We start from the raw sequence: 13,720 nt of genomic DNA, 5'->3' as shown, positions 1-13,720 counted from the left end.
CTATGAGTAATTAAGTGTGGCTGTTGTTCTTCTTTTTGAGCAGATTCTAAAAAATGTGGAGTCATCTACCAGTGTCCAGCTCCACTTTTTAGAGTTCCTGCTGTCCTTAGGCTGGCCTGTGGATGTGGGACGTCACCCAGGTTGGACGGGACACATAGACACTAGTTGGTCCCTGAACTCTCGCTCTGACAGCAATGACATACAACAAACAGGTAAGCTGCTTAGCTAGAGTATAAAACCTGGAGACAAATACCTGTTATAGCGTTTTTTTTAATGATTCCTATATAAGTCACATATTTCTACTATTGCAGAAGAGGCAGCTACACCTGAGGACACAGGAGGTTCAGTGTTCAACGGGGAAAAGAAAGTTTTGTACTATGCCGATGCTCTGACAGAGATTGCCTTTGTTGTTCCGTCGTTAACAGAGAACTCAGGTCAGTCAGTTTGACTTAACTAAATACATTTGTAACTACTGCTTACAATTAAATAACTCAATGGGCAGCAACAGAATACTCATTAGTCTTTTTTGCCTTTGTTACTCAGAGGAGTCATCAGTGCACAGTGACTCCACTGTGGAGGCAGACACCAACACAGACATCTTGCCTGGTTTACCAAAACAACCCAACCTCACTCTAGAACTGTTTCCCAATCATTCTGAAAACTTGGAGTCTGTTAAGAAGGTAAAAAATATTTTTCTCCTTCTCTATGTCTCCTGCAATCTGGCAGTGTTGATTATACTTGCATATTTTGGGCGGACTTGTGTTTTAGTTGAGTCCTCTGGTGAAGACAAAGCGTTCATCAACTGGAAAGTCTTTCCCCCCACTGGGTCCTGAGACAAAGGTGTTTGTGGTTTGGGTGGAGTGCTTTGATGATATTGGTAAGAACATGTTCTTCATAGTGTCCTATTTTGTGGATTCATGCATTCATACATTGATTTATGTTGCCTTCCTCCAATAGCATCAAATGCTCTGTTTGGCCATGTGTCAGCAGAAGATTAAAGAGCATGTTTGTTATGATTTCTCTTTTTAGAAAACTTTCCGTTGTCTGATCTCTTGGCGGAAACGAGCACAGGCTTGGAGGCTAGTATGAGCAACAGCACTTCCTGCAGGTATTTGCAGTTTCACACCTTGGTCTCAAATACGTATCGTTATTTACTGGTAACAACTATGTACAAAAAAATATATAACGGCTCTGCAAACATATGTGCTTATGTTTCATAAATGCAGTGTTGAGGAACACTTGAAGTAAAAAACAGAAGTAAAACTGCAATGTTTAGAAGCAGGAAAAGAAAAAAGGAACTGTAATTGAGTTGAAGTGGTTAGATCTGTGACATGAAGCATAAGGTTTGAATGTCTGAGTAATCACAGTAATATACATAAATATATATATGCGAAGAGAAGGAATTTTAGACTGTAATAAAACCTAGTACTATGATGACCCCTAATTAAGTGACAGGTCAAAAGTGATTCTTCTCCACATTATCTAATAAAGAGAAGCTTCTGCAAAAGGTTAAATGGAAATTTTAACAAAACATGTTAGTTCCCTTTAGAAAAGACATTTTACTTGCACTCAACCTGTCACTACCACTTCATCTCTTCTTCTAATCAATGCTCTAAAGGTCAGGGTTACTAGAGAAGGACATTCCTCTGATCTTCATCCACCCTCTGAAGACGGGACTATTCAGGATCCGACTGCATGGAGCTGTGGGCAAATTTGGCATGGTGATACCACTGGTGGACGGCATGGTGGTCAGCCGCAGAGCTCTAGGTAAGAAGCAACGAAGCTTATTCTGACCAGATAGTAAGAATTTAGTCATCAAATTTCAACGCTGTTTGAAGATATCTAAAAGAAAGGTGTGGACACATTCTTTGGTTGACATCGATTGAATTGTACAAAACATTGGCACTTGTTAATTAATACATATATTTCGTTTCTTAACTGATTTCTCTTAACTAATGTGTTGCCCTCAACTGTATCTTTGCAAAAGTGCTTCAATACTTTCCAACCATGTGTTCACTCGTCCTCCAGGTTTTCTTGTGCGTCAAACTGTCATAAACGTTTGCCGACGAAAGCGTCTGGAAAGTGACTTGTACAACCCGCCTCACGTCAGGCGGAAGCAGAAAATAACTGAGATTGTCCAGCGTTACCGCAACAAGCAGCTGGAGCCCGAGTTTTACACCTCACTCTTCCATGAGGTGGGGGAGGGAAAGCCTCACCTCTAATCACCCTGACCTGTCCTGACACTGGCACACATACACACCCATAAACACACACACATAAACATGTGTAACACACACTCACTTCCTCAGACACACACACACACACACACACACAGAATCTTTATATTTATACTGTACTATTTTGTTATTTATATGAATACATATATCTACACTGTCTGCCTTTGACTCTGAGAGCAAAGTGTCAAAAACAATGCCAAGGTGGGAAAGCTACATTTCTGTGTCGCAGCCACTTGTGGAACGTCTGAATGGCCAAAGTTCAACAGCGACTGTCTCTATTCTACACACACTCCCCTCTCTCTCTCTCTCTCTCCCTCCCTCCCTCCCTCCCTCCTTCTCCTTTACGTCCATGCTTGTCTAGAATCTCTGCTCGTCTTTAATGGCAATACAGTAGTTACACTGTTGGCCTTTCTCAACTTGTACAAAATTTCTTCTTCACACCGTGTGATGCGACTGAAACAATTTGATAACAGAGTTGTGTCCAAAAAGAAAATTTCAGACCGTTTTTTCTGTTTTTCTTGCTAAATCTTTGCCAAGGAGATAAAACATGCAGGCATCCAATAATATAATATATACAGTATAGTGCTGCTGCTTGACAACACGTTACTCAAAACAGAAGAAAGAAGTGACTGCGAGCATTCGTGCATTGTCTAATTTGACAACACTTGTCAACACCCAAACATCTGCTAAAGTCTTCCTGATCTAAACACATTCAGCCTCTGCAGCAGCTATCAGAGTTTTAACTACAGATAATTTGTAGAAGAATCTGAACCATCTCTGTGTCAGTCTGGAAGTATTTCACTCTCACAGCAGCCTCTGCTCTCTCTGTGAACGTGTGTGCATTTGCTCCTTAAAGATATAGACCTTTACTCTACAAAAAGTCAACAGAGGCCAAACCTCATCTGATTTAAAACAAAAACTACTTTCTTTTTCACCAAAACCTCAATAAGGGTCACAGAAGGAAGGAAGAGCCAAACCAAAAAAAAAAAACCCAGATTTTTTCATATCTGTATATATAAATGTCACTGTCCCATAAGCTGTTTATAGAAAATGGAAAGAGACATTTTTAGAAGTCAGAACAGACTGTTACTGTTCATTGCTTTTGGAAGTAACTCTATTGTTATGCAAGTGAAATGCAAAAAACAAGGAAACATTTTACACAAAAGTACCATGCAAATGAATGCCTATATATTATGTTGGAGCAGCAGTTGGGTCTAATAGCACTGCTGCTGCAACAATTATGGGCCACAGTGAGATGGGAGAAAAGTGACCAAAAATGCGTCCTTTGTGTTCCCTGACCCAAAGACTAAGGTATTGGACATTTGACTGTCTTCCACTTCTTGATACTAACAAGGAAATATTTCAGACTGGAGAAATAACAAATGGAACTCACAGATGTACAGAGCCTTTTGACATCGCCTGTAATCAGCCTCTGACTAAATCATCACGTTGTGCTTCAATATTCTACTTTCTGTTAAGTATAATCTTCTAAACAGATTTGGTCTACTGTTGAAAAAGAAAATTAAACCAATGTTATTATCATTTCCTCATAGAATTCCTACAAAGCTGCTTGTAAAACCATTGGATTGCCTGTTTTTCTCTAACTTCCTCCTAAAATGAAAACACGCAAGAAGACTGCTCTGTCCATTTTTTATATAAAGTCCAAATCAAAGACAAAGATCTACAACTGGTTTCAAATGAAAGGTAGAAAAATCAGGAATCCTGTGCTAGTGTTTGTACACACAAACCATGGCATCACATCAAACGTGCACATCCTCAATACTATTTGTCTTCAAATTTAATTTGCGAACAACATCAGTTCTGCAAATATAGACTACAGCTCATTTTGTACTTCCTCCCACATGGCACACCTTCATTACTGCCACCTACTGGGTTTTTTCAGCTGTTTCTTTTTTTTTTTTACCAACAGAGGGTTGTGTGGCTGAGGACAAGCACCTCATATAGTTTCCAATAGGTTTCCACTCTCCCATTAAAATGTTGTATTGTTTAATTTCTTTCATAGTAATACTTAAATGTTCTGTAATACTTGCTATTTTATTGAAAAAAGTGTAGTGGACCTGATCACATTGATTGTGCAGAGAGGATACACTGCCTCATGCTGTCAGACTAATTCTAATGATGATTCCACCAGCACCACATTAGCTGGACGTCTCATTAAAACTGTATTAAAGGCAGTCATGTCACGTCGACCTTCAGTTTTCTGCTGATACTAAACATCACTGTGGCCCAGGTGAAGCATCTTCTGCTCATCACCAGCAAATTTGACAGTGATAGATTTCAGAAGCCAAAATAATCACCGTAGCAAACAGCTGTGATTTTATTATACATTTAACAAGGAACATTTAACATGCAATTATGTTTCAGTTACACAAATGCTCATTTGCCTTCACAATTGTTTTATGCTTCACACCTTCTCTCACTGTGCGTTGTTTTCCATTCATTCCCTGTCACTGTCTGCCCGTAACAATGTGAATTTATTTATCACAAAGATGGAATAGGGCAAAAAAAAAAACACCTCTGATTTCCTTTGTTTATATTAGAAAGTCTTAATGCACTGAGCACATTTTCGTTTGTTTTCTATTCCCTGTGGCTACCTTAACATGTCTTTTTGTACTTTTTGAGCATTTTGAAAGAAAAAAAACCCTGCTGAAGGAATGAAGAGTTTTATCTTGTGAAATATGAATGAAGAAAAAAGGGCGATGGCAGGTTTTTAACCTGTCATGTTTAAAAATGTGTGACTCACTTTTTATGAGCGTGCTTTATATGCACATGCCTTTTTGGAAGGAAAAAAAAGTACATTGATTTTGCTTCTAAAAGAAACTGCATACAATCAGTCCTACATTGTATCCTAATGTTACTCCTCTGATGTTTGATCCTATTTAAAGTGTTTGCCGTGTACAGAAGCAGAGGATCCTGTGTAAATATGTGATAGTTGCTCTCATCCTGGGATGGCAAGAAAAGCTGTATGTATGCAATTCTGTGTGGGAGGAAGATGATTGATTTTGAATGTAACATGCATCAATTAAAACTATTATTGACCTTGTAATTATTTTCCCCCATTTCCTAATACATGACTTTTTTGTTCAGGATTTCTATGGGTAATAAAATGATATTACAGTTTTGTTTTCTTAATATTTTATTTCCTCACTGTAGATACAGAGCCAGATTATGAGTTGACAATTCATTTGTTAATATTTGCACCAGTACCTGGCATGAAGTTGTTTTAATTTGGTTATTGTATGAAAATGAAAGTTAAATAGCCTGCGGGAGAGGATTGGCCTCCAGGACATTGAGCTTGTGCCATGTTACAAGTAATGAAGCTGAAAGTCAATGATATTTTAATGCACTAACCGTTTAATATCTACTTCCTCTTTTTTAGATCACGAGTTTGTTAAACAGCGCCTCTTTCCATTGTTCTTGAAAAACTGCACTTTTGTCTTTGTCCACTAGAGGGTCCCTTTCTCTTCAATTCAGTAGCAGCCAGCGTTTTGCACATAATGATGTAATGAAAATTAAATTAAAATTACATATTTTTAAACCCTACAATATTGTAAACATTCGGCTTCAACATTTCACTAACCCACAGTAAAAATTTTAATGTAATTACAAAAAACAGCTAGTATTACTATACCGGTCGCAGTATAATGCGGTAGATGCCATCTAATCTAGTTGCTATTCGTGCTTCTGTGTTTGTCATACATGTGAACACAAATGTACGTCAGTACAAATGTGGTCATGGTTAATACTAATACCTGTAATCCTAAATTTTAAAATGATTTCTCAGCAATCTGCAAAAACCTAACAACTAAAACTAAGTTCTAGGTATAAGCTAAACTGTAATTTTTTTCTAAGCAATTGCTTGAACAGCCATTAATTAAAATGCTAAACCCGTAATAATATCATTTAACTGACTCAAGCTAGCATTAATCTATTTAATAACCACCGGTGTTCGTTTTTGCTAACATTTAACAATTTCTGCTCGGATTTTCATGTTTTTTTAGTTATGTATTGCTCTTTGCTCCAAATCTACACTTGTAGGTTACATTTTATTAATTTTTGCATCGATAATAATAACTTTCTCCACCTTCTTCTGTTAATACTATTGTATCTCTTTACCTCAAAGACAATGGTGCCACAGTCTTTACTAACAAATCATTTAACAACATAGACAGTGAAAGAATGACCTATATTTGTTCTTTGTTTTACACTGGATGGTTTATATTTGTTTATTTTTTTCAATTATCATTAATTTAAAACAAATAGAAAGTGCAGATTAATTTATCAAGGCATTGACGCGTCTCTCTCTCTCCCCCTTTCTCCTTCCCTCCCTCCCTCCCTCCCTCCTTCGCACACAGCTCTCAGCTCAGCTGCTGGAGCCCTCACACTCATCCATTCACTCCGCTACTTTGGACTAACTTTCTTTCACTCTGTGCGTTTTCGGAGCTTTTAAATGATATTTTTAAGGATGAGGGAAACTCGCTGCCGTACAATGGACTAACGCACCAACAATAACTACATCACCACCTCTGCAGCCCGGTGTGGATTCAAAACACATTTAAAAAAACCACGAGTATTCGTATCAGAGAGCGCAGCCTTTGGTCGGCAGCATGGAAGAGGAGGACGGGCATCTGGAGAACGGTCACCACGACATCAGGGACTCGGACCGACAGCAGCGGCTCCGGCTGTGTGTTTTAAATGAAATGCTCAACACGGAGAGGGATTATGTTCGCACGCTGCTTTTCCTCCAGTCGGTGAGTTTAAAATAACGCCCGAGCGTCCACGTTACGCTCACTGACTAAAAGACTCCATCACGCCGAAGTCCGCTCAGATTTCTATCAATTCCACGGTGCTTGATAGTTTTTGACCACCACAGGCGCTTCTAAAGAAACGTGTTGACACTTCATGGCAATGCAGACTATTACTTTAAATTCGGCTGACGTACAATACACGTAGTGGCATACGTTAAGGAAAACGACCAATCTCTAAATCACATTCTTCCCAGAGAATAAAAATACCTGGCGTGAAGATAAAGCATCAGAAACGAGTATCTAATTCTGTCTAAGTCCTTGGTCGATGTTAACACAATTAGCTCAGTGTCCATGAGAATGGACCTTTAAATCCCACGTTGCTTTCACTCATCGTGTGTATATAAACAAGCAGCAGTAGTAGAGCACAGCTGTTGTTTGACTGTGTCCTTACTCAGCCCGCTGGAGGTGAGTCTGGGTCCAATCTGCTGCGTCCTACTCCATCCTGGTTACATTTGGAAGAGTCTTGTATTGTGATCTTCTACAGTGGCTCCAGTCTGAATTAAAGGGAACGCGGGGGGTGAGGAGGGGTAGTTGGTGGAAGGACTGTCATTCACACATTTCTATTGTGTGTTAAAGCTCAGGTTCAGGACAATCAAAGGACACAAGGCTCCAGGTTCTCATTGTCCCTGCAAGTACATAGATATTCATGATCATTCAACACAGCAACACACACACTCCCCTTTCTACTACACACATAGATAAGGAGCCATATCACACAGGAGTGGGCTATTGTGTTTTACAGTAATGACTACAAATTCGTCATGCTTGCTGATTCCGGAAGGGTTCCGAAAAGGAATTTAAAAACTATTCACAGACAATGTTTCTCCCACGCAGTGGCCCCTAGGGTTTACAGAAAAAGACCAAAAATGGCCCTTTAAAACAACCCATGTCAGAAGTCCGATGAGAACAACAAGGCTGATTAGGGAAGAAAAATTAATTACAACCAACTTGAGCAAGAGTGTCTCTGAAAAACATGTCCATGGTGAAGCAGATGGGCTACAGTGAAAGTCTACCATGCTGAAATGAACCATGGTTTGCATCACTTGGTCTGACAAGTCTAGTCTGGCAGGACGAGGGTCAGACTTTGGACATCTCTACATGAAAGCTGTTCATTTGTCCTGTCTTGTGTCAACTGTTCACACACTCTTTTGTGGTGTTAATGTTAGTTAATTGGACTCAAGCTCACAGGGTCTCAGTGCAGTATCAGAGCATCAACAGACCTAATTGTCATAAGAATATTTGTTGTTCCACCAATGCCCCTTGAAGTTCTGAATGTAGAAGAGTCCAAACATGAGATAACCCTAATTAACTGGTAAGCCAGTGAGTGTGTAAAAGCACCTCCCCATTTTACACTCCTCCAGCAGCCATCTAATCAGTGCCAGTGGGGTTGGCTCCCACCTGCAGAGGTCTGACTGTTTGCTTGTCACTTCTCATCACTGTCCTCTGTCCAACCTTTGCTGTATCATGTGTAGACAGTGCAGGTGTCGGTTCTGCTTCACACTGAGGAGAACCCTGGGTGGGCCTTAATACCAAATTGTCTGCATACCATTTTTTGTGCGATGTGACAAGGTTGTGTCTGTGTTTTATGGCTTTCTTGATGGAAACACGCCCCTCTTCTGTCATCATGGTCAAAGGTTAGGGTCAGCTCAAGAACACTGACCTTTAGCTGGTTAGGGCTTCAGATGTCGTGTACCTCCCTGAAGTCCGTTTAAAATATGAGTTCTGATTGTTAACATTTTTACTTGCTGATAAAAGCCAGTTTTAAATGGCCGTGCGATTTCAACATCTGTCATTGCTTCCTTTTTGCCTTGTGCTGTCACATGGTTGGAAACTTGTTCAAGGTTCCTGAAAAATTCTGTCCATCTTGACAGACATCTAGTGTCACTTTTGTGTACTTAAGGATTCTCTTCTTGTGTTTGTTTGTGCAGCCTGACGTTAACACTGATGTCCTCTTTTATTGAAACCCCTCTTTTGGTCTGTTTAGTGTTTGTGACTTTGTGAAAGTTTTTGGAGCCATTATATATGACACTCCTTTCATTTTGGGTCGTGCAAAAGCAGCCAAGGCTTCTTATCTTCTGTTACAAGACAGAGCAGGCAGCAGAGGGAAATGCTTTTGACATCCCCCCAGTTCTGGCATAATGATAAAGACAAAGCCCCACTGATTTATCAGAGAAGTCTGGAAGCTCTTTCCTGTGGACATCTGAAAGCTGTCAGTGCCACAGTCCTGCACCAAGACCCCCTCTACTCCCCTCATTTTGCACTTTCCATCTTCTGATTGAAGCCACGTTGTGAATGAATGCATGAATGTAGTCATTTGTGTGGAAAACTTCAATTCAATCCCATTATTCTATTAATAGCTGACAGTTTCCCCTAGCCATGTTAAAGTTTTTGGACTTTGTGGGGATACTCAGCAGAATCTCTGTTTTGGCACTGAGATGCGTCTATGGCGATTGGCAACTCCTTTAATTAATTATGTATTTTTTAATTAATTAATGGACATCACTGAGGGAAATCAACCCCCCCCCCCCCCCCCCATTATATGTAACATAATGGTTCAGATAACATTTAGCTACTATTTAGCAAATATAGGGCAGTTTCTAAATGATGCATCAGTCATTTTGGTCACAATTATCTGCTGGTTTTTTATGTTGTTTTTATTTTTTGTATAGTGTTTTTAGCATAATTAATTCTTTTGACTATAGCACTTTAGGCTGTAGTGCTCTCAGGAATTCACCACTGCTAGATGACACAGAACTTTATTTTGGTGTGGTACAAATTTGACCTCTTCCCCAGAAACTCTGAAATCAAATACACAAGCTGACCCATTCCCACAAAACTGTTTAAAACTTATATTTACTAATTTTACTACTCAGGGGTTGGGTCTATTTTTAAATGATCAATGCTGGCTCTCCATAGAAACTCCCATGTCTATAAAATGAGTCCGTATTTTGGCTTTAAACTGACATCTTGTTGTTTTCATACAATCTTGCTGACAAGTGTTTCCCTCCATGCTGGAATGCGTTGCCCTCATTATGACTCACATTTACATATGGAGACATACATCACTGTGGTAACAAGCCTGGATGCCAAAGCATGCTGCTCTGTACTCTGTACTTATGTGCCCCTGGAAGTGATAGCATATGGTTTGCATGCATATGAGCTCCGCTGAATGCCTATGTGGAGCCTGTTATTGTATTACAACTTGGTGGCTCTGATTGGTAATGGTATATTTGGACTTTCAAATCAAAACAGTAGTCAGAATGAGGAGACCCATCCGATCCAAGCACCACAGCTAATCCTCAGCAAATCTGCAGCAAATGCTTGACATCCAGGGTCCAGCTGAGCTCCCCTTCCTCAGTGGGAGTCCGAGCATTGTCACCGTGCAGCTCACAGTGGTGTTTGATAAGGAAAAGTCTGACAGTGGGAGTTTAGAACATATGGTTCCAGTAAAGATATCGATTTGTTCAGTGTGCGAGAGGTAATTGGCTGAGATGGTTCCTGGGTGTGAAGCCGCTTCAGCAGTGATGTGTAATGAAGTGGCCAAAGAAAAGACTCATTCATTTCTGGTAATAAGTGACGTCTTCCCCCCTTTGCCCTGGAGTATACACTCTTTTGGACCACATCGTCCAGTTTGTAGTTAAAGAGGTCATACATTTCCCAGAATATTCTTTGACAGCTTGATGAGTTTGTTTGGTTTGTGAGTTAGCATGTAGATGGGGAACAGAAATAGCAGTAACTTAGGAAAAGAAACAGCAAGAAGCCAAGAAAAATGAAGCCTGCAGACTTTAAAAGCAGCAGGGCCGTCTGGACATTATGTCATATTGACAGTTCACTGTGTACGTCCAGAGGACGTCCTTATATGAGTACACTGTGTTTTTATGAGCAGCTTTTCAGCTTCTGTCTCATCTGAAAGCACCTGTGTTTCTTTTACATACCTTCACTCCTTTTGTCCAAGTGGCAAAATGTCTGTTTAAATGCATGCAATGTATTTCAGGCCAACAAACTGCTGTCTCTGTCTAATGTTTTTACCAGTCAGCTGATTCCTTTGCATCGACTTTAAGGTTTGGTGACCGTGTCTTTGATGAGCGTGCTTCTTTTAAACATTCTCCCTGAAGGCCAATTCTGCAGCTTTCCCCAGATGTAGCAGATGTTGCCTTCATGAACTGTTTCAGTAGAATGATAAAGTTTCCAGTTGAATTGCCCATTGCTTGCTTGGTTGCTAATGGCTAACAACTGACAGAGTGAATGGAGTCCTTACACCTTATTGAGAGTGCATTTACAGCAATTAAGCTATTAAGTTTTAACAGCTCTGTAAAGCTGTAGCTCTTCAGTGTCCACACCTAATTCCCTGTATACTCCAGTTTAACTGATCTCAAGTGTAGCACAATATTGTGGTACTGCCTTCAAAGAGCAATAAAGCAACTGCTTTAAATCTTAACATGACATAAAATGCTAATATTAGCTTTTCCTCCTCTGAAATGTTGTAGGTGCTTCTCATTAGGGGGCAAAAAAATGAAAGAAAAAACCCCATTCCTGTTATAAACAAGTGAAGCGTTCCTCATTCATTTCAACAACTGCCACACACACACACTGCAGTTATCCCACTTGGGCATCCCAGCATTTGCATTGCATGTCATTCATCCTCTAGCTATAACCACTGCCAACCAGTTCATCTAACGTGCAGATGGGAAGTGTGTACGGAGGGTTGGAGGAAGAGCAGAGGTGAGAAGGGGGATGGAGGGTTGAAAAGAAGGATTAGAGGTTTCGTTTTTCTCACTGCTATCACATCGCATCTCTGAATCTGCTGACCTCTCCTGTGCCTTTGGCTTTTCAATGAAAATATTCCTATTGTCATTTAAAAGTTTATGCTAATGAATAATAATTTTTTTAAACCTTCGGTCCCATGTTTGGGAATTCATAGTGACATGGATGAGCTGGGATTTTCTTCAGACCTGTGCAGGAAAAGCAGATTTCTGTTTTCTTGATGCCCAAAGTCTAGGATATCTACGACAAGGATGTGGTCAGGACAATCATGACCGGAAGGCTGCAGGGATTTTCCTTATAAAACCATAAAAATGGGAGTTTTCCCATTTTTAAAAATGCTGCTGGAGCTTGTTGACCACACTGACCCTGCGTCATGGTGGTTCCTGTTCTATGAAAGACAACCAGGGAATTGTGTGACCAAAACGCCAGCTTCTGACCTTCGTTCTTCCCTGAGAGGAGTGTGACCAGAAGGTCTTGTCTGTGCTGCAGGATAATAGGAAACATCTGGAAAATCTGACCTCTTTGACCTCTGCTTTAGGCCACACATGAATAATGTTACGCATATCTAAGGTTATTCCCTTTCTGTACAGATTAATGATGTGATTGGGTATTATTTGTGTTGACTTGTCTTTACTGCTGCAGTTGTTGATTATGATACGCGTTCAACCAGAGTTACTGTTGACAACAGGCCTTACAGAGCAAACAGGAAAAGTCTTCATACTCACAAACACACAAGATGCTGCCTGTGTAGACAGTCATGCAGGAAACCAGCACAGAGCTTCCTCTGCAAACTTCAGCCTGTGTTTACCTCTTTCTCTTTTTTCTTCTTCATCTCTCTTTTCCTCCCTCTCTCCTCCTTGGTGGGAAAGACCAGCATCAAGTTTCCCTGAGCTAAGGGGGGCAGAAGGAGGGTATAAATAGCCTCAGATTCTAAGTCATCATGGCCACAACGCTGGTGGTTTCAGCTCGCTGCAACCTCAGCCCTGCTGAAGTCATACAAACACACGAGTCACATATAGCAGGACTGAAGGTGGTGTTTGTGGAGCAGAAGGGAAGAGGAGGAGGAGGGGTGGCCTCAGCCCGTCCTAACAGCAGGTAGAACATTTACAAAGACCGACCGCTGGTGTAATGTGAGCAGTTTTTTTTATTTTTATTGGACTTTTACTGCTCACTTTAGTCTAATAATATTGGGCCCTGCTATTCAATTAGACATGCTAAATCAGGGGTGTCTGAAAAACCCCTGGTGGGGGGCAGGGAGGCTATCTGCTGCTTCTCACATAAGTGAGTGACATACAGATGTACTGCAGTGAATGTTTTAAAACTGCCCCAACACCTAGAGATCTTATAGGAAAATACGATAATACAAGGTTAGGTAAGCAGAATTGATTAGACACAGCATGTACTCGGCAAGAGAGATGTCCAGTAGAAGCCCTTGCACATGGTGTCACACTTTTGTCATGTCATGTTGCTGTTGGCATTACAGTCAGTCACACATACTGTAGTTTCCAAAACCAACCAGACTATAGCTGAATACTGAGAACCTACAAAGAAGACTCAAAGTTAAGGTTTAATTTAAGGCCGATTTACACAGAGCAATGTGTAGTATTTGTAAATTGAACAAATAATAGATTGCAGAAAACTATTATTATGATATAGAGTAGTGACAGCTCGACGGTCTTACAGTTCAACCGGCCCCTTAAGGGGAACTTTATTGTGATGTGGCCCCCGGTGAAAATGAGAAAGAAAAATGCTGTTACTGCTGTGTCAGGCTGATTTATTCCATTGTTCTGTGTTCTGTTAATGGGGTAAATGCCAGTTTGCTTCTTGATAATATTATTTTTCTCCTTCCTATTAGTCATGTGTGTTGATAAGCCCTTTCTTTAAAGGTTA

The 13,720-nt window shown here is 40.3% G+C and overlaps 2 protein-coding genes and 1 long non-coding RNA gene across 13 annotated transcripts in view; 2 read left to right on the top strand and 1 right to left on the bottom strand.

Moving 5' to 3' along the window:
- Window positions 1–5,379, top strand: part of ralgapb (Ral GTPase activating protein non-catalytic subunit beta) — a 21,181-nt gene extending 15,802 nt beyond the window's left edge. For all 11 annotated transcript variants that reach the window (XM_025059467.1, XM_025059475.1, XM_025059472.1 and 8 more), the window contains 7 exons: window positions 44–212; window positions 312–434; window positions 544–680; window positions 769–877; window positions 1,030–1,108; window positions 1,619–1,767; window positions 2,029–5,379. In XM_025059467.1, the coding sequence (XP_024915235.1) occupies window positions 44–212; window positions 312–434; window positions 544–680; window positions 769–877; window positions 1,030–1,108; window positions 1,619–1,767; window positions 2,029–2,222 (960 nt within the window). In that variant the 3' untranslated portion in view covers window positions 2,223–5,379. The remainder of the gene's footprint in view (window positions 1–43; window positions 213–311; window positions 435–543; window positions 681–768; window positions 878–1,029; window positions 1,109–1,618; window positions 1,768–2,028) is intronic.
- LOC112487625 (uncharacterized) overlaps window positions 1–13,720 on the bottom strand; it is a 15,186-nt gene extending 1,466 nt beyond the window's left edge. Inside the window, exon 1 of the long non-coding RNA XR_003050899.1 lies at window positions 7,458–13,720. This is a non-coding gene — a long non-coding RNA (uncharacterized LOC112487625). The remainder of the gene's footprint in view (window positions 1–7,457) is intronic.
- prex1 (phosphatidylinositol-3,4,5-trisphosphate-dependent Rac exchange factor 1) overlaps window positions 6,589–13,720 on the top strand; it is a 73,542-nt gene continuing 66,410 nt past the window's right edge. Inside the window, exon 1 of the mRNA XM_025059479.1 lies at window positions 6,589–7,009. Coding sequence (XP_024915247.1) covers window positions 6,866–7,009 — 144 coding nt within the window. The 5' untranslated portion in view covers window positions 6,589–6,865. The remainder of the gene's footprint in view (window positions 7,010–13,720) is intronic.

The sequence above is a fragment of the Cynoglossus semilaevis genome, chromosome 10 (assembly GCF_000523025.1).
Source record: "Cynoglossus semilaevis isolate Cse_v1.0 chromosome 10, Cse_v1.0, whole genome shotgun sequence".
Taxonomy (NCBI): domain Eukaryota; kingdom Metazoa; phylum Chordata; class Actinopteri; order Pleuronectiformes; family Cynoglossidae; genus Cynoglossus; species Cynoglossus semilaevis.
The sequence above is the reverse complement of the archived record's forward strand: the minus strand, read 5'-3'. Positions and strand labels throughout refer to the sequence as shown.